A 27384-nucleotide genomic window follows, 5' to 3' on the forward strand; every position below is an offset into this window, starting at 1 on the left:
AAAAGTTAATATTACTGTATGTCTTTAAAAAACTGGACAGGTCTCACAGTAAAAGTCAATCATTTAAGGCAAAATTCTGTGCCCAGACCAACACCTTTTACTGAAATGAAGGAGCTGCTCATGCCTGACAGCAAAATTTAGCTGTAAGAATTCTCATTGTTAAGGCACTGCTTTTGTTTTTTAATGGCTCAGTGGCATACATTTGTTTTGTGCAAAGCTGAAAGCAACTAAAACCTAATTTTCTAAGCATATTTGTTTTCACAGGAGGAAAGAAAATCTGATTAGCTCCACCCACCTTCAAATGAAGTCGACTGTACACATTAACTGACCCAATTGTAAATGGTCAAATAACCAAGCAAGTTTGTAGGTGTTCATCTCACTCTGACCTCAAGCAATCACAGGTGCATGTGATCTTGGACATTTTTGTTGAAAATAATTATAAATCGATTAGTTAAAGAACAGAATATGTCCAAACACATAAGGTAGCACACTCATTTAATACTCTGCTTATACTAATGTATAAATAAAACACATTCAGCTTTTTTTCTAGTTCTTTCAATCCAGGGGTGAAGGTGATCTGGTACAGCATGCCGGTACCGGCCCGTACGCAGCCCATGTTAAAGCGCTGTTGCGGCAGCACTTTAATGTCCCTGCACCTTTTGCTGCCTCCCCCTCTGAAGCCACCAATGGGTGGGCGGGTAGAAGGGGGGACAAAAGGGCAGCTGCCCCAGGGCCAGCCATTTACAAGGGCCCAGTGGTCCCGGCCGCTGCTACCATTCTACCTTTTAAATCGCCACTGGAGCCCCGGGCCAGGCAGCATGGATGGGCTCGCTGATGGAGGCTGACCCCTGAGGCCCCGCTCCCTCCGCCCAAGGTCTGGCCCCCGTACTGGTAAGAATTTATTATTACTTTCACCCCGTTTCTATCCATTCCTATGAAGTAGTATCTCTTTCAGGGCAAGAAATCATAATGACTGTCCACCAAAAAATTAAGAGCAAACACCATCAAGATAGGACAACAAGGTGAAATTCCAACATTTTTTTAAAAAATTACTTAAAGTAGTTTGAAGAACCATACCCACTCCCAAATCTTCATTATAATCTGTATAGTTTTAATTAGAGATGGTTTAAAAAACAACAACATACTTTTGTTTTTAAACACTGTGATACAGGAGGGCCAGGGAGCAATGAGAGAGTGGTCAAGGGGAAGTATATAGAACCCTAGGCTAATTAAGGCGTGGTTCCCTGTAGACAAGGGAGGGTTGCTACAGGTTAATTGGAGCACCTGTAGTCAATTAAGGCCCTTTTAGCAACCTAATAAAACCTTCTGCTTCAGGCATTCAGGGGAGAAGGAGGAAGGAGAGAGGTCTGGAGCATGGAAGTGTGCTGTGAGACTTGAAAGATCAGAAAACTGGAGTAAGGGAGACCCTGCCCCAGCAGGGGAGGGAAGTTTAAGGACTGAAGGTATCCCACCCAAGGGGGAAGAGAGTAAGAACCTGCAGGGGTTGAGGGGCTGGAACTCAGACGGAGGAGCAAACCCAGACCCTTCTCCCGCTTTCCGGGCCACTAGTGGGGCCTTTGGGGCCCCAAGAGCAGGGGCAAGGGGTGGGATCTTAGCCATCCCCCACCCCCCAAGAAAAGCGCAGGATGCACCATACTACATTGGCCATCTTGTCAACACAAGAAGGACAAATTCCTGTTTTTAAAAAAATTCCCCATCTCCCTCACTTGCTTTGTGAAAGATCCATATACATAGCAGGGAAAAAATTAAGGTTCTAAACCTGCAACCTGTTTCACATGGGCAAACCCTCTGTGCCCATGTGGAGACAACTGACTATACTGGCACTTTGCACATTTACTTGTGCCAAGTTGTCATAAACAGATAGTCAAGGGTTAATGTCTCTCTTACCTGTAAAGGGTTAAGAAGCTCAGTAAACCTGGCTGACACCTGACCAGAGGACCAATGGGAGGACAAGATACTTTCAAATCTTGGTGGAGGGAAGTCTTTTGTTTGTGCTCTGTGTGTTGTTGTTGTTCGCTCTTGGGACTAAGAGGGACCAGACGTACATCCCGACTCTCCAAATCTTTCTGAATCAGTCTCTCATGTTTCAAACTTGTAAGTAATTAGCCAGGCAAGGCGTGTTAGTCTTATTTTTGGTTCTTCAACTTGTAAATGTTTCTTTTTGATGAGAGGATTTTACCTCTGTTTGCTGTAACTTTGAACCTAAAGGTGGGGGGGGGTCCCTCTGGTCTATAGGAATCTGATCACCCTGTAAAGCATTTTGCATCCTGATTTTACAGAGATACTTTTTACCTTTTCTTTCTTTAATTAAAAGCTTTTTTAAGAACCTGATTGATTTTTCCTAGACTCACCAGGGATTGGTGGGGGGAAATGAGGGGGATGGTAAATTTCTCCTTGTTTTAAGATACAAGGGGTTTGGATCTGTGTTCACCAGGGAATTGGTGAAGTCCCTCAAGGCAACCCAGGGAGAGGACGAAGTTTTGGGGGAACAGAGTGCCCCAGACACTGGAATTCTGGGTGGTGGCAGTATACCAGAGCTAAGCTAGTAATTAGGCTTAGAAGTGTCCATGCAGGCCCCCACATCTGTACCCTAAATTTCAGAGTGGGGAAAGAAACCTTGACACAAGTAAATGACAGGGTTGGGGCCTAGATTATTAGATGGAAATGTGATTATACACTAAATGCACCAAGTAGCAAAATGAGGAAGAATACAGAGAAAAACGCATCCCCTCTCTAACATTATAGGTACAGAAATCATTAGTATTACTTGTAACCATCACAGGAAAAATACAAATCAAAGTGATTTTTGTGTGTCCCCCTTTAAGATGGTCTCCAAACAAAATTAAGATGCACAGAGACCTTATTGCAGTTAAAATAAATCTGTAATGCAGCTCTACTCTTCCCCTACCTCTTTAAGAAGAATGATCAATTTACATATCATTTCACCATGTAAGATTGGTCCCAATTTGAGGTTAGCCAAACACATATGAGAGAAATCTAAACATTCTGGGCTCAAATATTATAAAATGTCCAAATTGTAAAGGAACAAATGTACTTTTTCCAATGGTGAACAAGAGAACTGCTGCAGTTTGGGGCAGAGAATAAACTCCATTTTCTCTCTTCCTCCCCTTGCATTCTAGGAGACAGATAAGATGTTCCCAGAAAAGTTAGAAGTAGCAAGAATTTGGGAATTTTGTAAAGGCTAGAAGCAGCAGAAAAATTCCTGTATAGATCAGACCTACCCTAGAAAAAAATACCTTCTCCAAAGGGTTTGAGGTACTTGACTATTCATATCCATTCATGGCTGGATGTGTCTTTGAATGGAGCTTGTGTTGTATGAATTATTTTATTCTGATTCTCAGCTCATATTCAGCTTCTCAGTGGATACACTTCTGGATTTCTCAACTATTATGTAGACATTCAAGACAACACGTGGATTTCAAGAACAGTGAATATAGGTCACACCTTCCTCCCCACCCCACCACAAAAGTTTACATTTATCACAACCCCTTGAAAACCAATGCCCAAACAGATTCAATTACAAATAGTGTTTTTAAATTCAGATAGGCAGATGTGGTTTTTATTCACACAAACAAAAGCAAGAAATTAATTATTTGTTTTACAGCCAACTTATTTTGAGCTCATGGAAATAAATGCTGTTTAAGCTCCAGAGTATACTCAGATAATCAAACGAGGATGGGGGAGAGGTTATATAAATTTTGATTAAAATAAATAAAATAAATATTTCAATATGCAGTACTTTATTATTTGCTTCAGCCATTAGGCATCCTATTTTTTCATTAATTTCTTGATTTTATTCACATGAATCTATACTAGGCCTACCTTGAAATCTACCTACCATTAAGACAGAAACAGTAAGTTTTTTTTAATTGCTAAAAGCAAATGGTTATAAAGAAACAATATTTTTTAGTATCTGTGAGTTCCCTACAGGCTAACAACCTTGGAACATTAGGTAGAATTTTTGGTAACCCCATTAAATAAGAACATATTTAGGTAATGCAATAATTAGCCATTTTCCTCCCAACAGGTACTACCTTATTTGATCTCATCTTAAACATATTATGAAGACAAGACAATCCATTAGTGGGTAACTTTTTACGGAATTTTCTGTTAATTGGCTTTGAAATCAAATGCACTAGCCAAATGAGAGAGATCAACAACAGACCATTATATGTTAAAACATCTACATAATTAGTACATATACAAAGAGAGGAATAGGCAGGATAAGGAATTTGCATCACTTTCAACTTTCTAATAAACTGAGCATCCCAGTACTTCATGGGAACAACAGGGTCTACTTAAAATAATAATTATAATCTTTTGAGAACAACAGACCATGACAATTTTCCTTAATTTCTAAACAATTATTTAGAGAAGACTACTGTTAACTGAAAGAAAGAGGGGAAAAAACTGAGGTATTTACATTGGCACCAGCCCAATATTTCTGCACTTATCTGTCAGTAGCAGGGATACTTGCAGTGTGTAGTTTTGAAGCATCTCTACCGGGCAGATCAATTTGGGAATTGCTCTGGTTTTACCGTACTTCTGAGATATGTTTATAGTTAGAGGGAACAGTGCCCAAAGAGTTTCAGCTTGCTACCATTCAATATGTACTGGCTCACTGTTTGATAATTGTAAACATAACCACAAAATTGACGTTCCCTGATATTTAACACTGCCGTGAAAGTGTTCCCCTCCTTACTTTTATTCAAATTGAAGAAATATTCTACTACAGCAGATCTAAACAATACTAATGTATATTAATGCTAACTAATCTCAAGGTTAAAAACACCTCTACCTCAATAATACGCTGTCCTTGGGAGCCAAAAAATCTTACTGTATTATAGGTGAAACCGTGTTATAGTGAACTTGCATTGATCCACTGGAGCGCGCAGCCCCGCCCCTCCGGAGCACTGCTTTACCGCATTATATCCAAATTCGTGTTATATTGGGTGGCATTATATCGAGGTAGCGGTCTACCAAGAAGAATAAATCTGTATTACTAGAACAACAGGTTAGCACATTAATACTGTGTGAGAAGATTATTCTGTCTCCTTCAGAACACACAAAGTGCTGTACCTGAGTAAATTTCTTATTTACCCTGGGTACACTTCAAGAAATCTAACTGCTTGTATAACATACTATGAAAAGGCTCATACAATGGCATCAACACAAAGCACAGGAGCCTGGACTCATTTTAATACATTAGTAGTTAAAACGTTTATTTTATTTTAATGTCTTAAATATCATAACCATGCCCTGAATATAAGATTTTGTCGGGGAAAAAAATCCATATGATCTTGCTTAAAAGAACATCCAAGAACTTGCACTGTGATTGGGTAGCCAAATTCATTGCTTTTACTGAACAGGGAAAAATACCAAGCCATGACTAAGCCTAGTCCATTACTTTGACCTTTTGACACTCTCTTTGTATCCCTCCATTGGCTCCTCCTTCTCTATTATATTAAACATAAGCTACTGGTCTTCACTTTCAAGGCCCTTTGCAACCTATATCCCATCCTACCGAACAGCTCTCATTCACTACCAACATATCAACATCCACCTCCAATCAGCCCACAACAACAGCCTCCATTACCCACTTTGAACATTTTCAATCAAGCATCTTTATGCTTTCTCCCATGCCATCCCTCACACTGGGGAAAAGCTCCCTATTAACATCTGCAAAGCGTCCTCATTATTCTCCTTCAAATCCCTCTTTAAAACTTGCCTTTGTCATTATGTCTACAAAAATCTTGACAACGGCTGATGATGTGTGTCAAGACCACTGCCTATCATATTGACTCCTGGCACTCCTCATGTGTTGTCTCTTGTCTTGTACCTCAATTTTAAGCTCTTTGAGTAGGGACTGTCATTTATTCTGTGTTTGTACAGCACCTAGCACCATGACTTGGGCCCCTATGTGATATGGTAAGGAATTGCTTTCTTAAGAAATGAATACAAATAAGAAAGGAGAAAAGAGAAAGAAGTTGTATTCAACCTATTAAATAGTTTCACCTCATAAAAGCAGCATGACATCTTTTTGTTTAATATACTCCGTCAAAGCTGTTTAATCTAAATCGGTATGCAATATCTTCTGTTATTCTGATGATCTATTGACAAATAAATAGAACCTTTCTAAAGTCTAATAACTAGCAAAACTATTTCTATGTAAAAACTATTAAGTAAATCAAAGTGCTACTATACTGACAATACTTAAAAGATTCATATAGCTTGTATGAAGAGAAAGAAGTTGTGACTAAAAAGCAAGTCTGAGAATCAGGAGATCGGGGTTGGCAATGATGGGAATGTGAAAGACTTACCTTGGGCAAGTCCATGAACCAGTCTGAGGGCCCATAAAATGAAAGACTCATCTACCTACCATAACTGTTCATAAAAATTTGATTTCCTGGAGTAGAAGTTGCAGTAGAAGAGTGTTACCAAACTTCCACCTATCCTGCTCCTGCTTTTTCCCTCCCAGCTGATTCACAGAAAGATCTATGGGTCAAATCTGAGGATCTTGACTCAGTTCTCACTTAGACAATGGGAGTAAGTACCAAGTAAAAACCTCAGATTTGGCCACATGAATCCTACCTAGTACACTGGCGGAAGGAAAGAAACGATAGTTCATCATGGATGAACTGGGTGTTGCCAACATTTAGACTGTCTGGGAACCTGAAAATAAACTAATTGCTTGGGAGGGAGGGGGGCTGCTCACCAAAATAAATCACCCAGAATAAAGAAAACAAGATCCCCTCTCTCTGATTGTGAACACTGTATAAGAAAGAAATTCCCCCTTAACACTTTACTGTGAATGGAAGGAAACATATAGCAGGCTAAGTATACACAGCAATGGGACCATTAGTTTAACAGATCACCATTTAAGAAAACATATTCCTTGTCAGTGTACTTGTGTAAACTTAAATAGCATGCACAGGCCTATTTCTCACTCCCTTAGTTGTAGCAAAATTATCTTCTCTCTATGCCTGACCAGAAGCTATTAATGTAATAAGATAAAGAGGGTCTCCCTCTGTATGTGTAAGGTTTAACGTGAATATCTAAAAAGTTTAAGACTAAAGAGAAAACTCTCCTAATTACTATGAATACACCCACAGTAAACAGTAATTATTTAGCTATTTTTTAATTGACACAGTACTATGTAATATGACTCAAATAACTAAAATTAGGGCAATGGCAGATCCAACCACTACATATAGCAATTACGGGGTATTTTTGGCTGTTCGTGATGTTGTTAATCTCATCCCTTTAATTATGCCCACTTTTCTTATGCCACTCACAGGACCATTTTTAAGATTCTTGTTCCACTAAAGAATTAGCTTTTAGAGTGATTAGTTAATTAATTTCACTTGGACATGATACTACGTAGAGAGGTAAAGAGAAATAATGCAACAGGATCTATATGAAAAGTTTAGTATTTACGGTCACTATTTGAATTTAGATAGCCTCTGTCAAATCAAGTAGTTCAAACCCTGGATTATCATCAATTTTAAAAACAAATTTGGAAAGGAATTTACTCTCGATTTTAATTGCTTATTTCAGGATATTTTCATCTCCTTAAGAATCCACTCTTTCGGCCCCAAAAGTATCTCTCACACAAATCAGCAAAGGAAAAGTATAATCAATCTTCTAAAATACAATTCTAAACAATGAAGTAAAATTTTTAAAGGAAGTCCTATCAAAGGGGTTCTTACTAACAGGAAGAGGGATCTATCTAAACTCCTAACCTCCTCGGCTTTTTAGTCTATTCTATGAATATAGTATATGATAATTAAACATCATAGAATCACAGGACTGGAAGGGACTTCAAAAGGTCATCTAGTCCAGTCCCCTGCACTCAAGGCAGGACTAAGTATTATCTAGACCATCCCTGACAGGTGTTTGTCCAACCTGCTCTTAAAAATCCCCACTAATGGAGATTCCACAACCTCCCTAGGCAATTTATTTCAGTGCTTAACTGCTCTGACAGTTAGGAAGTTTTTCCTAATGTCCAACCCAAACCATAGATTTGAGCCCACTCAATCTGACAACTCATGAGTTCAAAAGGTTTGTTCAGTATCCACCAGGAAACACATTATTTCTAATCCCAGTAAAATCTCAGACCTGGGTGACAGCTACTTACACTTTTCTGAAACTTATTACTGGAAATAAAAAAAAAAATATTAATTAGAAAAAGAACTAGCATCTCCTGAAATCAGAGTTGTTAGATTACACAACTGATCAACTGATGGCACATTGTATTCCCTATTAGTAAAGTCTCTTCAATATCACACAGCTCTGTTCATACAGAAAAAATAAAACCAATATGTAATATTAATCAATGTTCATCCAAAACTGGGCAATAGATTATTAGGTGATTATTTATAACCCTGTATTTTAAAATAAAAGGGTCCTGACACAACAGAAGATTGTTTGCAATAAACTGTTCCACTGTGACTCCAATGAGAACGATAGGGGGAAAAAAACTGCAAGCTTTAAAAACTTTATAAACTAATGTGAGACTGTGAGAGAGAAATGTGCACTTTAATTTACTCATCACTACTTCTGTCTAAACAGACATCCAGACATGCACTGAACATCAGCAATATTTGTGTTTAAATAAAGAACAAAATTAAGTGCAGCGATCAGTGCCCTCTACCCTAATAGTTCTATGAAGACTGGAAGCCATTTCAGGCACGTACCACCCCTCTTTGTTCATTCTGTAAAGGGCCAAGCATATCTATGGTTCTAAATACAAATATTAAAATAGTGACATATGAAGTTTGCTTCTAATGTTGTAAAAGTGATGTTTTGTGATCCATGTTTAGTAATGCTCAATGGTGTGTATATCATAGCTGTTCAGTTTACAAGTAGAGGGTTTTGTAACTGCCAGCCCTGAAAACTCACCATGAGACATGAAAGGCATACTGAGGTATTTCTTGCTCATGCTTCATTACCAGCAATAAAGCTACTACAATTGGAATTCAGTTAACAAGTCTGTTGATGATGCATGAGTCATAATAAAATCAAATCCATGCTCCCTTAGATATCATGATTCTGCAGGAATAAAAGGAGTAAACAACAGTAAAAACTTATTTTAGTCACTCAAGTCAGCAGAAAGACCGATCAGCTTTTGGATAAGAAATGTTTACTCTGTTCATGTCTGCACTTTGAGCAGCTATGCTGAATATTGCAACCCCCGACCCTCCCTGAAGAGGGAGATGGGCTCTCTCTGCCTGTGTTTCTGAGGCTCAGGGAAGGGAAAGAAATTCCTAGGCTAAGTGACTTCATAGGGAAAAAAATTCTTAGAGTGTGTTTAGAGAAGAATCCCCATGAACTCTGAGAACCAGGAGAAGAGGAATGGATTCTGGGCCCTCTTATCTCCATTCTGGGCCCTCTTATCTCCAACCAGACAGAAGAATGGCAAAGAGAATGAACCCTTCCACCCTTCCCACACACACCCAAACTGCACAGATAGCATGGAGTGGAGGTGACAGAAGAGACGAGATCATCAAGGTAGCCCCAACCAAACACCAAGACTGGTACCCCCATTTCTGAAAGAGGCCCCAGATCCAAACGTGTGTGAATGCCAATTTGAGACAACCTTGAATTTCCCTTAAGTTTCCATGAAGAATCAATGTTTGCCAGTACTTCAGTTAGAAGGTGTTTCATTGGCAACTCTAACATCTAAATAAATCAGTTCAGTTTCAATTGCTAAGGGTAGAATTGTGCCAACCTCACTGTTATTGGTTCCCACACTTTCAATCAACCACTGCCAGCAGGTTCATTTCACAAGCCCTTCAAGTTTGGTTGTATTCTCAGGTTTCTCCAAAACTTCCATCATTCACTGTAAAACTGGAAAATTTCATCATCCGGTTCTTCAACCAAGACCCAGTTTTCCCTGGGCAGTTCCAAAGTCCCAGTTTTACCTAGAGCGGTCTTTTAGGAGAGGGGTAGCCCAGTGGCCTTCACCTCATTGCCCTCCCCTCTCCTCAGATAGTATCTGAATAGCCTGCTCCTTTTGTCATTAGCCTGTGAATTAGAGGCCAGGTACGATAGGGCCTCTGCCCCCAGATCCAACCATTAACTTCTGTGTATCAAATCCCCTTTCTGCAACAGAACTGGGAGATGTTTCTCCATCCCAGCTATTGTCACCTTTCTGGTTCTTGCTTCACGCCAGGAAGATACTGGGTATCCTTGTTCAGGGAAAGGGAGCAGGTCAGCCTTGCTGGACCACTTAAAACACTATATGGAAACAGAAGGCCTACTGATGAGTTCTCAGAGGTGCCACAAAATGATAGAATTAGTTGGAATAGAGGAGGGAAGAGACCTTATATATCTTGCTTTGGGTTTTTAACTGAAAGTTTTACCTGGTTCTACAGTAAGACACTATGTAAATACTTAGAGGCAGACTATGCACCATGCAATACACAGAATATTTTATTATTCAGTTAGCATTTAAAGTGTGGGGATATTCTTAAAGTATTGCTTTAGAAGTTCTTTCAGAATGTACATACAGATCTAGAATCATGTAAATGTAATGATAAAACAAAGAGTACAGCAAGAATTTAGAATTAAGGGCTGGCTCACAGATGTATTATAACTGTGCTCTCATTTGGCAGAAAGTCTAACAGGTTCCTCCTTGATCTGCTTCACATAAGAACACTTCATAAAAAAAGTTTGTGGTTTTTTTTTTGGAGGGGAGGGTAAGAGAGGCCTATTTGTATCAGGAAAGTGAAAACTTGATAAATATGATCAACTGAATGCACTGGTATTAGTTAAATACATTTTTAAAAGAGGAATAAGAAAACCTTTTATAAGTAACCTAGCATGTACTGGGCCAGACACAAATATAAATATAAGGAGAGGGAGAGGGAGAGAGAGAGAGAGAGAAGCAATTGTGCATTGACAAGGAAATAGGCCAGATGATTTAAGTTCTTTTCAGTCTCAAGTTTGTGATACAATAGAGATCTTTTTCTTTTGTAAAATATATCAGTGTATGCATACTTAAAGCTTATGAACAGATCTGCTAAGCCTGCTTCCTGCTTTCTTTGTGTTACTCTTACAGATAGCAAGACAGAGAGGGAGCAATATCTAAAGAAGATGTAAACACACACACACACACACACAGTGAAAATATGTAAAGAAAATATTTTAAAATATTTCACTAACCACATTTAGAACAACAGCAACGATGTGACTCAAAGTGACAAGACTGGGAGTTGAACAGAGATAGTCATAAACCTCTATAAACAATTCTTACTCAGTGTGACAGAGACACACCAGACTTCATAGCAGTAGATACCCCTATAATACATTCCAAAGCCTCAGCATAGCTTCAGTTTGCCTGGTTTTTGTTGATATGTGGCACAATCTTTAACTTTACTTAAAATTCGCTTTTTTCTAGTCAACTTTTACTCTTGTTAAAAATGAAAAGGCCATTACTGTATTACTAAATGTGAGCTAACCAGTAAAAAAAAAATAAAAAAAAAAATGGCAGTTACACAAACCTGTCTCTTAAACAGTACAGTATGAAATAGGCTCTCTGTATAGAGTACATGTACTCCAGATAAAGGTTAAATATTTGATATACAGCTGAAACAGTATAAAAAGAAAAACCGAGGAGTATGTTGGGGACAGAAAGTAACAAATAGTACTCAACAAAAGAACAAAAAACAACGCGGACTCAAAAGGTACAGAACTTTACTTTAAGATCTGTAAATCCAAGCAGCTGCAAGTACCAAATAACCTAGGTTTTGTAAAAGCGGACAACAATGAAACCAGGAAGTACTGGAGAGTATTTTAAATTAGAAAGATTTACATATACTCTAAATTCAGCCACTATGTTTGATAAACACAGTATTTAAGTCCTTTACAGCGTGGAGAGACGAGTAGAGACAAAACCTTCAGAACAAGATTACACATAACCACAGGAGAATTTGGAAAGGATTTTTACCTTTGTGTGCGACGCAGCCTGTTTCCACTCCTCAAATGAGGCAAGGTATAGTTTGAGAGGACAGTCCAAATATTTGGATCAGACATATCCATTCCCTTGTTTTCAGTTCACTAAAAGTTCAAAGACATGATACCAAAAAAGAAAAAAAAAACCCAATTATCTGATCACTCACTGCAAAAATGTGTTAACATTAACTCTGATCACAAGAGAAACTTCTTAGTGTAGCTGAGAAGCAGTGCCCTGTTGGGTTATCTAATTAGTATACAAGTGCTTCCCCAAAGAATCTGTAAACTTTTCCTTTCTAACATGGGCACTGCCTGGCTATAAACAATAATTACAATAGTTTAGCCCCATGTTCTGCTGAAAACGCCGTCTGTTTGTGTGTGTGATTCAGCCCAAGGTACTTTGTCATCTATTTGGCAGATACCATTCAGATCTACCCAGAGGGGGAGTAGCACATTTTATAAAACTTTCAACACGTTCCTTTATTTATATTATTTTAAAAAATAAATTGTCTGGTTTACAAACACTCTTACCAATAATATGTTTACTTTCTATTTTCCTTTTACAAAACAAATATTTTGAAAAAGAAAATTCCATTCACTTCCTCTCACCCCTACAAACAGTTTCAGAAATAAGCTAATCTTTGAGCGTCTTTTCCAAGACTTAAACCTGTCACCTTTGATCTCATCTTGCTGTTTACCAAGGGGCTGAGAATGAAGTTGAGAGCTCCTGTACTATAGAAAACGAAAAGACTGTGCACTCTTTAATCTTTTCATCACAGTTAAAACATTTCATACACCACTTTAGGCAGCAGTGATATAACAACATGCAGCAGCAATGTGTGCAAGCATTCTCACACACTTCCTTTGTGGGTCATTCTGAAGTTTAGAGTAGAAACAACAGCTTCAAGTATATATGGTACTTACAAAGACGAGTATGCTTCAGTAGGAGGTACAGAAGTGTGCAACTCACGAGTACCCTATGTAGTGAGCTACTACACCTTGCTGACAGTCAAGATCCATAATTTGGCATAGCTAACATACACACTGTTCTACAAAAATACAAGCCACATACATTCTACCTTAAATCAATAACTCCAGTAAGTGGTGCTTATACGTTCAAGCCTATTCCAACAAACATGATATCACAGGTACCTAATTAATTATTTTCAGCATGGCTGCCTGCAACTACATACACCTGATTTTTAACATCAAAAGCTGTGGCACCTGTCATGGGGTGGATGTGCAACGTACTGTTAGGAAAGGCTGCTGGCTCCAATCCCATACTATCTACCATCTCCTCTTTTGACATGAAAAACAGACATATTGCAGTGAAGTGGGACAGAAGGGAAGAAGAAAAAACAAGTATTTAATGACCAGTTCCCTCTCAGTGTTTGACATGGTTCACAGCCCCTTTGATGTATTGTTCAACCTCTACCTTGCAGGCCACTGCATCCTGCTTTACTTCTATCTCTCCTGGCCCTATACTCTGCCCTCCATTTGGGATTTTCCACTTTCCTAATTTTTCTACTCTATCTGCTTCTTGACCTTCACTTTTCTTTGCAGCCTAGATCTGGCATGTATGTTCTGGTTTTCCTCTTCTCTTCTCTACTTTCCATTCCCAAATTCTTTAATCCTGACACCACCCCCAGTCTCTCTCTCAACCTGCAGCGCCTTGTCTACCCTAGCATTTTTCTTCACATTTCCTACTGCTGTACTGGCAACCATACATGTCTATACCATCTGCCAGCATCCACTAGTATTTAAACAACAGTGCTGTTTAGATCTGCTCAGTATTGTCAATCCCAAGTGTTGAAAAATCATAAGTCAGGCTAATACAAAAGAAATAATTACATTAGCTTAAAAACAATGAGTTATAAAAAAATATATACAATTGGGGTTATTTTCAGTCACATGTGGATCACATGTTCAGGCTTTTCTCTGCAACTCTTAGGGCTAGAATTTACTTTTTTATTAGTATTTAAAGGAAACTGAGGTTCTCATGTAATCACACAAATCCAGAAGCTGTAGCTTTAAGAAAAAAGTCTCTCGTTGTAATTTCCAGCTCACTTTGAGGCTGGGACTGATTTGGCTGCTGATTACTCAGGCAGCTATGGTGCACCTGCTATCACTGCTGCAACTAGCATCCCCGCACCAATATTCACTAGGAGTGTACCCATTACGTAGTACTCAGACATACACCTGAATGCCATTCCAGTGGTAGCACATGAGGAGGCTACTGCAGCCAACAGAGAGAGTTCTGCAGCCCATTTCTTCCCTTGCTGGTGCCTGCCTGCTAAGCTCCACTCTGTAGTTTAAACAGCTGGTACTAGGGAGGAATGCCTGCAGCATCTCTTTCAACCCCCAAATCCTACCATTACACATGGAAATCTTGCATCCCTCTCAACCTGGCTCCCTGTTCATGTCCCAAGGAGAGTTCACTCCACCGATGACGCCATGTTGTGTGCAGCTCCACGCATGACCTTTTACTTGGTATTTAATATATTAACATGCATATTTAAAAATAATGAGTCCATAACCATAAAATTGAGTTTAAAAAGAGTACTGCATGGATTTAGCATTGGTGAAAGGCATTGGCTCAACAATCCTGGGAAACGTAGTCCACTGTTTATCATGAGGACAAGTGTCTGACACACACTGCCCTATAAGCAAGTCTCTTACTTGATATGGGTGGGGAAATAAGGAGAGAAGACCAACTATAAGTAATTGGGAAAATTCAGTCTCCATGACCCAAACGTTCTCTGTACTGAGTCTGCCAATTGTGTCAACCATGGTAGTGATTTTTGGCCTCAAATCTGGATCTGAGACCCATCAAACTAACCTCATTTAATGATAGCCATTAAACACAGGCATCATGAACAGATCTTCAGAGTTACATTCCACGCAAACAATCTAGATTATGAAACTACTAGCCACAACAGATAACTACAAAATAACCATTTTCAGAATTAAGTGAATTTTGGATTCAAACTTAGAACTTCCTGAGGAAAAACAAGACATATACCACTCCACATTTAAACAAAACTCTATGAACAACTAATCAAGCTGCTTCTCCTATATGTAAGGAATCCAAATGACTTATTTCTATTTTTAAATACATGGCAAACAGTCAGATATTACGAGGGCTTGCACATATACATATAGATGAAGGGGTAGAGTAGAGAAAAGTGCAATGGAGTCCAAAGACAGTTATATGAATTTTAATGCTTGTGTAAGGTACCATAATGGAGAGCTCAAGTCCTCTTTCCTAAGAAAAAATACAGTGAGTTTAAGGGTGGTGAAGTACAAGTATAAATAATGACCTATCGATATACCTCTCAATTGTGACCTGGACAAGCCATTCCTGTAGTCCACCTATACCACAGAAGTCCAATAGTGCAGTTGATCCGGACATGCCATTTATTCCTGCTACATTTCAGTAAGCCTACTTTAAGCAGCTTAAAAAAAAAATTAGTGCAGAGCATCCACAGACAACATTCACTCCATTTGTTGCTGTACCTGAGCATGAGGGCACCAACTATACAGTTTCTGGCACAGTTATCTGGAGCAGGCACCTGAGATGGTGGTAAATGAATATTTATCAATATATTATTACATATATTCCCTCATAATAGATTTTGTCAACTTGGAATTAAGTTTGAAAAAACTTGGGAAAAAAATCCCTTTAGAGAACATTAACATTTTCTCAAAAATACAACTGAAAATTTCAGGCCAAGTTTCCACGTCACAAAAACACCCCAAAAATTTGAAAACAAGAAAATACACAGTTAAGCTCATTCAACCTAGCTTAGCTTTTCCCCTGTAAAGCCACACTGAAAAGAACCAGAAACTAAAATAACCTAGTAATTTATTAAATGCTTTACCGAGATAATGGATTACAAAAAGATGACATTCCATTTAAGCACAAAATATTAAATAAGATAGTACAAAAAGTAATCAGAAAAAAGATTATTCCATTTTCCTCCATAAGTACACTGAGAAGCTAAAAATGTCACCCTCAAGCCAGTAAAGATTCCAACGCAAGTAACCCACCATTCCTTTGAAGAAAATTAAGTGACCAAAAATAAACATACAAAGAAAAGCTTTAGCTGAGAAATATTCCCTAACAATGAAAAGCACAAAAGCTCAGACTAGTTTCCCAGTGCTGATTTAGATATTGAAAACTAGATAGCTAAATCCAGACAAGCACACATTAAAAATGCATTGTAATAAGTCTATGGCTAGTAGGATTAAAGAAAATAGGAAGGAATTAGTTAAATGCATCAGGAACAAACTAAATCCTAAGAGAGATATAGGCCTAATATTAGATAAGGATGGTAAAATTCTCCATCATCATGCAGAAGTACAAGGATTCAATAAATATTTCTGTTCCATACTTGGAAAGAAGGATGATGTATTTATGTCTTAAATAACAAAGAAATACTTCTTAATCCATCAGTAAATAGGGGGAAAGTAAAATGGCAACCTCAGAATTTAAATATTTTTAAATTGGCAGGATTTGATAGCAACTATTAATATTGATTTTCAACAAATCTTGGAACACCTGGAAAGTTCCAGGGGCTGGAGAAAACCTAATATCATGGCAATATTTAAAAAAGGGTAAACAGAATGAGCCAGAACACTATAGGCTGATTAACTTAACAGTGAACCCAGGCAAATGCAAGGGAAGATCAATAAGGCACATGATCAGTAAAGAATTCTTGGATGCTAGCATAATTAATGTCAATCAATGTGGTCTTATGGAAAACTAGTCTTGTCAGACAAACCTGATGTCTCTTTTCATGAAATTACAGGTTTGGTTGATAAAGGTAACTGCCGATATAATATACTTAGATTTCTGTAAAGCATTGACTTAGGGCTTGTCTGGCACTTAACAGCGCTGCAACTTTCTCACTCAGGGGTGTGAAAAAAACTGTCTCTGAGTGCTGCAAGTTTCAGTGCTGTAAAGTGCCAGTATACACAGTGCACCAGTGCTGGGAGTAACTGAATTAAAAATGGTTCAATAGGCAAATTTCACAAAGCAATTGTAAATGGTGTGTTTCTAGTAGAAACCACAGGGATCTGTTCCTAGCTCTATGCTATTTGCAATGATATGAAAGAAAATATAAAACCATTGCTAGTAAATTTGCAAAGGACACAAAAATTAGTGCAGTGGTAAGTAACGATGGGGATAGGTCAGTTATACAGATCAATCTGGAACACTGGGTAAAGTTGACTTATTTGAACATGTGCTTTAATACAGCCAAATGCAAGGTCATACATCTAGGAACAAAGAGCACTACGTCACAGTTACATGATAGGAGACAGGATCCTGCAAGGCAGTGACACTGAAAAGGACTTTAGCGTCACAGCAGATAACCAGGTGAATATGAGCTCCCAGTTCAATGCTGTACCTAAGAGAGAAGAATGTGATCCTTGAATACACAAGCATGGAAATATCACATAGGAGTAGGAGGTGGCTTCACAAAGCATTAGTGAGACCATTACTGGAATACTGCGTCAAGTTCAGTGTCCATGCTTCAAAAAGATTATTGAAAAACTGGTACAGTTTCAGAAAAGAGCTACAAGATTGATTCAAGGTCTGGAAAACATGTCTTATAGTAAAAAACTTAAGCAACTTGGTCTTTTTAATTTATTAAAGAGAAGGGTAAAAGATGACTTCATCACAGTGTACAAGAACATGGGAAATTGATTTCTGATAACAGATGGCTTATAATCTAACAGAAAAGGGCAAAACAAGATCCAATGGCTAAAAACCGAAGCTAAATAATTAAGACTAGAAAGAAGATTCAATTTTTTAAATAGTGATGCTAATTACCCATTAGAACAACTTGCCAAGGGACGTAGCTGGTTCTCCATCACTTGAAATCTTTCAATCAAAAGTTGGATCTCTTCCTAAAAGATATGCTATAGTTCAAACCAAAGTTACTGGGTAATGTTCTTTGGCCTGTATTATGTAGGAGGTCAGACTACATGACCATAATAGTTTTTAAAATCTATGAATCAATGAAATAATCATTTTTATGAAAATTTTCTGGTTTTAAAATCCATGAATCAAGGACATTATTTCATTTTGCCCTATTATAATGTTTGACCTCTTGCTCCCTCTAGTGGTTGATACTGTTAATGTAACACTTATTACCTGTGAATTCATTAAACACTTTATCCAGTATGTGAAACATGGTATACAAATAAACTGTTTAAAAATATCAAAATGGAAGTGGTGTTTGTGTAGCACATATATCTGCCAAATTTCTAAGAATATCCACTACTATTTATAAGTGTGTGTAATTACTACTCTAACAGGTATAATATATCATTCAAAATTCAAATTAACCTCCCACTTTTTTGTTGTACTATAGTTTAATAGATGTAAACATATTTAAGGAAAGTAATAATTACTTTGTAAAGTGGTCACTGGAGCTCTCTTCATTCATAGAGATTATAAATTATGAAAAGGATCTCAAACATTAATTAAAACCTAAATATGCATTGAGCAGAAATGTGCTTATAAATTAATTTCCCCTAACTGTATATACATGTAAATAACTAGGCTAGTATACATTTGCTTTGGTCTGGAGATTGGCTTCTGCTTCTGAGCCAATAAAGCAAATAGGCAGACTAATGACAAAATTAAGAGAGAACAGTGTCTGATCTTCATTGTTGAAGTCCCATCATTTCTACAAATGAGGAAAGCATTACTATGATTCAGAAATCTTGATTTCTGTTGCAAGAAACTCTTGCAAGGGAGAGAAAATAGAGTGCCAGATAAAAATTTCATCAGCTTTCCAAAGTAACCTGGTGCTTGAAGCCGAACTTCAACATCATATTGAAAGAAAATGAAATATTTGTATCTATTTTATAACTGGTATATAAACAATTCTGTTTCTATTTTTGAAATGCACGTTTTCAGGACTAAATGGCTTCTTAAGTGTAGCAACATGGCTAAAGATGGGTAATTTGCGCCTATAATATGTTTGTATAAATCCAATGATACGTTGACGCATATGAGGAGAACTCCCATTCCACCAACATTTCTTGCAATGCCCATGTTTTCATGCACTTCAAGATGGTACTCTGAGGTTTCAGACCTATTTTATTAAATAGTCCCAATCTGCTTTTAATATTTACACATCCTCCCACTCGCCAATGCAGTACCCAAGCACATCTTAACTTGCATCTCTTAAAACCATCTACCACGTTCTTCAAAATATGCAATGAGGTTAGTTTTATAATTTATCAGGAAAGTGTAGGAGCACAGTACTCATGCTTAGCCTTTATTATACGTGTTGTACAACTACAACTGTCTCCAGACAAGCCATATTTTGTGAAAAATTTGGTTGTAGAGTAAAACACCAAACAAATCTCAAACACACACAAGAATAAGTTACCTTGCTAACAAAATTGTTTTAGTAGGCTTTAAAATAAAAATGAATAATGATAGTAGCCCACGGCTACATTCCATACTACATATATACTTTCCTGTAATATAGAACATCTTCATTAATGAACACATGAATACTGTGACACAAACATTTATTTACTATCTGTAGAAAACTTGTCTATTATTTCTTCAGGGAAATTAGGGTTTAGATATTAAATTGTCTCATTTCTCAGATGCCATGGGCAAAAATGGGGCAATTTCCTAGGCATACACATTGTGGAATAATCTACAATAAATTCCTAGAGCAGGGCTAGTAGATGAATACAGACCCGTAAGCAAAACTAGCCCATTACATTCACCAGCAATTGAGCACTCCACAGCTGTGGCCCACTGTCCACTTTTAACAGACTTACCAGACTGAATCCAACCCTCTTCCAAAGCCAATTACATTGGGAACCAAGCTGGAAAGAGGATAGGAGAAAGCAACTGGGTATCATTCATGTTAGGAGTCATTCACCTCTGTAGCATTTGAGAATGTTGCTACATGAATTCTTAATTTCTCATTTTTAAAACACCTGTTTGATGATGCTCCCTAGCTCAGCACATGCTATGAAGCACTCAAATCAGTCACACAAACTTGAGTGGTAGAAATCTTGAAATTAGCACCAGCTGCTCAGTCTAAAGGAGATTTGCAAAGAAAAGTGCATCAGCCGTACAGTTATATGCTAAAGTCCCAAACAGAGAAGATTTTCTAATTCACAGATCCCCTGTACCCATTCCACATGACTGCCAACCTGTGCTGTAATGATGACTGCATATCTACCATGGACATCTGTTGGAGCATGGGAATTGATTGATTCTCCCTCATATACTGGCATGTGCTGTTTTTCTGTTTGGATTATTTAAAACACATGATTTTAAAAATATAAAATCCTGATTTTTTACTGCAGCAAGTATAAAAAGGACATTAACTACTTTGGAACCTTGGGTGCTATATACTAAGTTACTAGAAAAGCAACATTTCCGTGATTCTCCACTGCAGTAGGTTGGGTTCATGTTCCAGCTGACTTCACTGATTGATTCAGCTGATTCTGCTGTCAACAGAATAGCGTGTGATGGAGTATCCTATGCAGCGGGAGCTGGAAAATTGGAACTTTGGGACACAGGAAATTACACAGGAAAACAATGCTTAAATAATATTATGATAAATGCCTGTCTCCATTACCCTTGGAATTTAGGGCACTGAGCACATAGCTTTACAGTTAATACATTCTTAAATCTGTACATCTGTCTCCTACTCAAAAGCCTAAAAAAATTCCTGTTTTAATAAACCCATGTACCGCAGTCTGAATTTTCAAATAACTCCCAATATATTTAGGGTCCAAAGGAAGAAAGCTGAGTTATTGAATCTTCCTGATTTACAGAGGATGAATATTTGAAAGAAACAATTACAGGGATAACTGAGCACAGCATAGTCTCACATCTAATTTTTTTAAAAAGGATCAGTTAATTAGCCCATCTCTCAACTGATGCCAAGACGTACCATCGCCCCCAAGCAGCATGTATCAAATATAACATGTTGATCTGTTGCATCAGTGAAACCGAACATCATGAGAGACGGGAAGAATTTATAGGAAAGAGTTTATTTGCCCAGAAACATTAACGTGAGAATGAATAACCTTCAGATACAATGAACACAAGGAAAACGTGGTTGGAGTAAGTGAACACAAACACGATGTAAGAGATGGCCTTGGACAGGAAGATTAACTTGTGGTAAAAGCACCTCAGGTTCTATTCCTGGATCTGCCACAGATTCCATGTGTGATCTTGTCATTTAATTTCCCTGTGCCCATCTGTAAAGTGGGGCTAATAATGCTTACCTACTTCACAATACAGTGGGAATAATTCCATACGTATTTGTGTGAGGTGCTCAGAAACTACTGTGGTGCCACAGAAAGAAAGAAATGGAGCCAGACAACAGCAGGAGGATTTTCCTCATGCTGGCTTCTACCATGATTTCTATGATTCTTCTCTCCTGAGGTTATGGGGAAAGGTGTGGAGGTGCGGGGGGAGAGACACGCTGAATTGAGGAGATGAACATTATCATCTTTTCACCCCACTGAGGACAAGAATACCTATGCCTTGTCATAGTCAGGGAGAAAGGGCAGTTCTCTCTTCCTCCACACAGAAACCAGGAAAGAGCATGCACAAAGGGTGATAATGTTTCTTCCCTTCTCCATGGAGTCAATAGGCAAGTGTGCCTGGTCTGTAGTCAGCGTCTCAAACACCATCCACTAACCAAAACAGGCAAAGCTAAGAGTGCAGGATCGGTACTGTCTGTTCCAAGCCCTGCCATTGCTAGACTCAAGATGCTTCTATTAGTAATAGCTAAGATGTGCAAACTAATATTCCATCATCCAATCATAAGTCAAAATTACTCAGCTAAATTCCGATGACCCAAAAGTCTTGATTTTAGTGATACCAGGAAAACTGACTATACGATTCACCCATCCTTAGTGCATGATCATTCAAAAAAATTGCTTTTCCACTGATTTACACACATCCTGACACAAAAGAGACTGAGTTATTTATCTCTAGTCAGTTTACACACACGGACATTCTTGAGATGGCTTCAATACAACATGGGACAGAATCCACACCTTTTTCTGCCTATCTTGGTCTGAAAGGAACTATTAACCTTTCAAATGATCTCTTCTGAACAGCTCAATTCATGTCCACTCTTGATAGACCATAGATTTTAAGGAATCTATATGCGTGCAGTGAAAAATTATCAGGCTATTTTAACATCTTTGTTTCTTCTCGTAAAAGAGCTTCATTACTTTTCTGGTTTGGAATTGCTGAAAAGACAATTATCTGCAAAGGAAAATAATCCAGGTTCTAAATATCTAGTCACTCAGAAAAGACTACCATTTCCAAACTGAAGAATTTTAAAGGAATATACAACAACAATCCCTAGTTAAAACATCAGGGATGAAGGATGACCAAATAGTGGAAACCTGAGTATGAACAAGCCCTCTTGGGGTGATCTCCACTGAACTTTTCTTCTGTCTTTGTTGTTACCAGTCTCCATAAGATTGTAAGTATGCAAAGGGTTGTAAGTACCTCAGCACTGGGGCTGATTTAGCTTGTACCAGCCTAAGACTAAGTATGCATGATCCAGAGGATATTTTGTTATATGCTTCTGTTTTTGCATAATTATGCTTATGCTTGGATTTAACTGGATTTTAAGTAAAGCCTTCATGTTTGTATTTGTGTGCTCAATCAAATCTCAAATTCAGTAAAATATCTTATATAGCTGCATAGTAAAAGAACCTGTTAGTGACTGATGCACTCTGCTCCCTAGATTTATCCCAGGATACTGGATGGATGCAGACAGTCCCATCAATGCTCTTTGAACCCTCACCCAACTACTGTTCTCCTACCCTCCCTTTCTCCTGATCACGCTTTTCAAAATGGCAGATAAGCAGAGGGAAAACACACAAACACACACTTTACTGCAGATGTATGCAGTACTTTTTCATAAAAAAGCATTTGAATTGAAGTTAAAAGGTTTGTTGCCATATACCAGTCACAATGTAAATGGCCATAAAACTATGCTGAAAGGCACTCATTACCATCCCGTAACACCCGCACCCTGCTGTTAGTGCAGAAAATGGTTTACTGTTGATCTGATTTTGGATCATTCCTAGAGATTAATAAATAGATTTCTTCACACAGTAAAAATTCCATGCAGTCTGTGATATTCCTTTATAAGGCAAGCCTCCTCCTGCCACAGCTGTTACTTTGAATCTCTGTCCAGTCATCAGATCATGGGTCACAAGATACAAAAGATTTCCTTAACATAAATTGAAAATCTCATCTCTGATGGCTGGAATAACAGATCTTTCCTCCTTTCTGGTATCTGAAGCAGCATATCTTGTAAGATTGCAGCAGACCGAGAAGGGTTTAACATCATCGCCATTGATTCTATCTTCCAGTACGCCCCCCCCCTCCCCCGCCCCAATGCCTCATCGTCTCCTCACTGCCCCACAAAAAAAATGTTATGGATAGGTGGAAGGTAGAATTAACTCTTCTCCAAGAATAACTTTTTTAGAAAAGCTCTCAACAGGCAGAAATTTGATGGCAGAATGAATAAACACAGGGAATAGCATTCTATTAAGAGGAAAAGTCTTACTTGTGATTTATGGTTGCACAGATAGAGAATAAAATAGGATGATTTCAAGGGCACTCATCAGGTTTTTTTTCCCTGCATTTATCAGGAACAAGTGGAACAACCAAAGACTTGTCAAGGAGACAGGAGTTAGAATTCTGGGAAAAGCAATGGAGAAGCGAGGAGGTGCTCCAGGAGGTCAGAAGAGCAAAGGAAGGAAGGAGGTGCTATCAGAGTATCTTTGCCATACTCATGAGATGCAGGAGTGAGACACATTTGAGAGACTATCCCAAGCATGAGCCACAGGGGTAAACACCCAGGAATCATGAGCCCTATGGAATCATCTGGACATCACTGCACTACAAAACATGCAAAATAATATCTAGGGGAGCCAGTCAGTGAGCCACAGACTACCACACCATCAGAAGTGCACCTGATCCAATGCACCAGAAAGAGAAGAGATACATGATATATAATGTCCTTAGGAATGACATGGTTTTACCTTATGTTTGCACCACATTAGGGAAATAATATGCCCACTTTTTTAGCATCCATGAACTTATACCAAGGTGAAGGGAAAAATATATATATTTCTTTAATGCATGCCTAAATACTACACTTGAATACAAGGTAATAGCTTCCCTACACCCTATGCAATCCCATTATTCAGTCCCAATGTACTCCCCATACAGCTCCAAAATTCAAGTGCAAAATGCGCCCTTTACAGCCTTTCCTACAAGGCAAAGTAACAGACCCTGTAGCAGTAAGAGGCTAATTTGTTAGTTGTCTGAAAGGAGATCCCAAGTCAATTGTCGGCAACTCAGTTCATCCCAAAGCACTCCCTCTTTTCATCCCATATATTTTGAAACTTACACCATGGCCCATCACAATTATGGCATTAAACATTTTAAAATTTTATTAAAGCTAATGTATATAGTATAAAGGTATATAGTACACAGGTTGAGAAAAGAGCCTCTGTACGTCTGGGTATAGTGCTTAGATTATTCACAAATACAAAGTTTGTTTTTAAAGTCATAAGATACATACAGTGCATAATCAGCAATAACACAAATTTAGGTGCATACATTTAAGAATAAAGTTTAGATATTAGCATCCAAGTATTTGGGTACACCACTCATGAAAAGTTATACAGAAAGTTGGTTGTGAAAAGCAAATATAGCAATGAGAGAAAATTGTCCCTTAGTAATTGAGAATTTAGGGTAGGTTGTCCATTTAGAAAGTACAATCCATGAAGGAAGTATTTCAGTTACTTTCCGCAGTGTGCTTTTCATCATCACTCCAGCTCACCCAATGTCCGGTGATGTGGTCTACGTAGATGTCCCTTGACCACCTGATGGTGTCAGACACCATGAGTTGCCGCATCAGCCGAGCACGGTGCTGACCGATTCCACATTCTTTCAGCACTTGCTCATTACTGGAGTCCCATGCACCCAAGGCTCCGATGATCAGCACACGTGTCTGAACCTTGTAAACCTTAGCTCTCAAGATTTCGGCCAGAGGGGCATATTTCTCCACCTTTCAAGCTTGGGCATCATGGAAGGTTGGGTCCTGTTCTCAAAGGACACTGATGTTCACCGTCATGATCTTCTTTTGATCCTTGTTGCGATGGCGATGTCCAGTTGCAATTAGCTGTTGGTTCCAGGGATGGTAGAGTTCACGGCCACCTTCCCTACAGAGGTACACCAGTTCATTGCTGGCTCTCTGGGAAAGAAACATCCACTTATTAAATAGCTGCCTGATGGTGTTGTCTGCCCTGTTAAGAAGTACCTTCTCCATGGCAGATCCCCTCAGGACGAATGAGATACGGGGAATCAGGAAGATGTTCAAGGTGTTGATCATCTGCCATGGTGCCAGTAGGGAGGAGTTGCTCCTGGCCACATCTCGTAGGATCTCTGAGATGGTATCCTCAAGTGTCTGCTGGACGTGGAAACTCGTAGGTGTGCAGAGATGTTGGTATGCTTGCCATTTCAGATCCAGGGTGAACCCATGATCTTCCTTGAGGAAGGGCATCACCTGGACCAAGTTCCTTCTACTGCCATCGATATGCAGGGATGTGCACTTCCTAGAGCTGAAGCAGAGTCTCATGCAATTGGCAGACTGGCTGGTGATGTCTACCATTTGCTAGAGACACTCAGGGCTGAGATCAGGAACATATCGTCTGTGTAGGCAGGATATTCACTCTGTTGCCATATAGGTCAAAACCACCTAAACCATGGGAGATGGCTTGAATGAGCAGCTCCATGGCTAAGTTGAAAATGATGGGGCTGAGGGGACAGCCTTGCTTCACACTGCTATAGACAGAAATTTCTGGTGTTTCTACTTCCCTGGAGTGGATGGTGGTCCTGCAGCATTCAGAAAGTTCTTGGATCAGTTAGAGAAAATTTCTTGCATTTTGAACTCTCACAGTGTGTCAAAAATGTGCTGGTGGGGCATTAATCCAAAGGCATTAGCCAGGTCGAGCCATGCTATGGCCCACTGCCCTCTTGCCCTCCTGGCCATGTGGATGGCAGTCTGAAGGACAAAGTTGTGCTTGTAACAACCATCACTTGACATGAAGCCTTTCTGGATGGAGCTCATGGCTCCTCCGTTCACAGACTTCTTCTGGCCACGAGGCAGCTGACACACAGTTTTTACATCGTTGAGCAGAGAGAAATAGGTCTCCAGTTGCTGGAGTTGTCTGGTTTGCCTTTCCTGCATAGTCAATCCGGGATAGAGGATGAAGGCACCCTGGGACACTGCATGACATTCAACACCCCCTTGAAGTACGAGAATAGTCTCTCTGATGGGATTGCACAGTAAGATGAGGGCCCATTGAGGATCTCTCAGCCTCAGAGTGGTTTGACCAGTAAAGCTTCTGGATCTTGGATGCTGCTGCTGATCATAGCAATGACTGATGTTACTTCTCCTAGTCTCTGTCCTGTTGTTGTTGTTATGGCCTGACGCAAGAGTTCTGTGAATAGTCAGTGTGTTCTCCTGAGTTCCTACCCTCTCAGATACGATTTCTGCAGACAGGTCTTTAGTGAGTCTGTCTACAAGGAGGTCAAAGCCATCAAAGGAGGCTGTCCTTGCCAAGTCCTCTATCCAAGTTGCTTGCCATGGTGTGGCGGCCCTAGCCGAAGACTGCTGCTTCTCTGGCTGCTGAATCTCCACAGGCTCAGGCTGGAAAATTGCTCTGGGATTAGCTTGTTGCCTATTTTCTTCATGGTGTTGAGTACTTCATTCAGCCGGATCTTGAAGTATGATCTCCAGAACGAGGGTAGTGTCTTCCCTTACAGATTTTATGGCAGCACTGGTCCTTTTAGGAAGGACAGTTTTGGAGGCAGCAATACTGGTCCTTTTAGGGATGTGGTCTTGCTTGGGAGTTTCTGGAATGATATTGGTCCTTCTGTCAGGGGGGCGGAGGGGTCTTAGATGCAGGGAATGACCTGCTGGGGGCAAGGTCCCATTGGGTGGTCTTGGAGGCTGTGCTGCTCCGCCTAGGGGTGAGGTCCCTTGCATGGTCCTAGCAGTGGAGATAGCTTCTCCACTGGCTGGGTAGCCTGTGCAGTGATGATAGCTCTTCCAATAACAGGGTCCTGTGAAGTTACCTGTGAGGGGGTGCTGACCCTTCTGATGACGGTGTCATGCTGGACGTTCTGTGAGGAAGCACTAAGCTGTAGAGAGATGGAGTTTTCTTGCGTAAGCTGCGAGGAGATGCTGATCCTCCTCTTGGCAGGATCCAGCTTAGGGATTTTTGAGGCAGCACTTACCCTTTTGATGGTAGCATCCTGTTGGGTGGTGCCAGGGACAGGGA

General features: G+C 39.2%; 1 protein-coding gene across 7 annotated transcripts in view; it reads right to left on the reverse strand.

The window, feature by feature from the left end:
* MAST4 (microtubule associated serine/threonine kinase family member 4) overlaps positions 1–27384 on the reverse strand; it is a 342363-nt gene that overhangs the window by 137571 nt on the left and 177408 nt on the right. Inside the window, exon 1 of one of the 7 annotated variants that reach the window (XM_030566017.1) lies at positions 11993–12367. The exons of the other annotated variants lie outside the window; for them this stretch is intronic. Within the exon in view, the coding sequence (XP_030421877.1) occupies positions 11993–12084 (92 nt within the window). The 5' untranslated portion in view covers positions 12085–12367. Of the gene's footprint in view, positions 1–11992; positions 12368–27384 lie in introns of those variants that run through there. 7 annotated transcript variants of the gene reach the window in all.

Source organism: Gopherus evgoodei, chromosome 6 (genome assembly GCF_007399415.2).
Source record: "Gopherus evgoodei ecotype Sinaloan lineage chromosome 6, rGopEvg1_v1.p, whole genome shotgun sequence".
NCBI classification, from domain to species: Eukaryota; Metazoa; Chordata; order Testudines; family Testudinidae; genus Gopherus; species Gopherus evgoodei.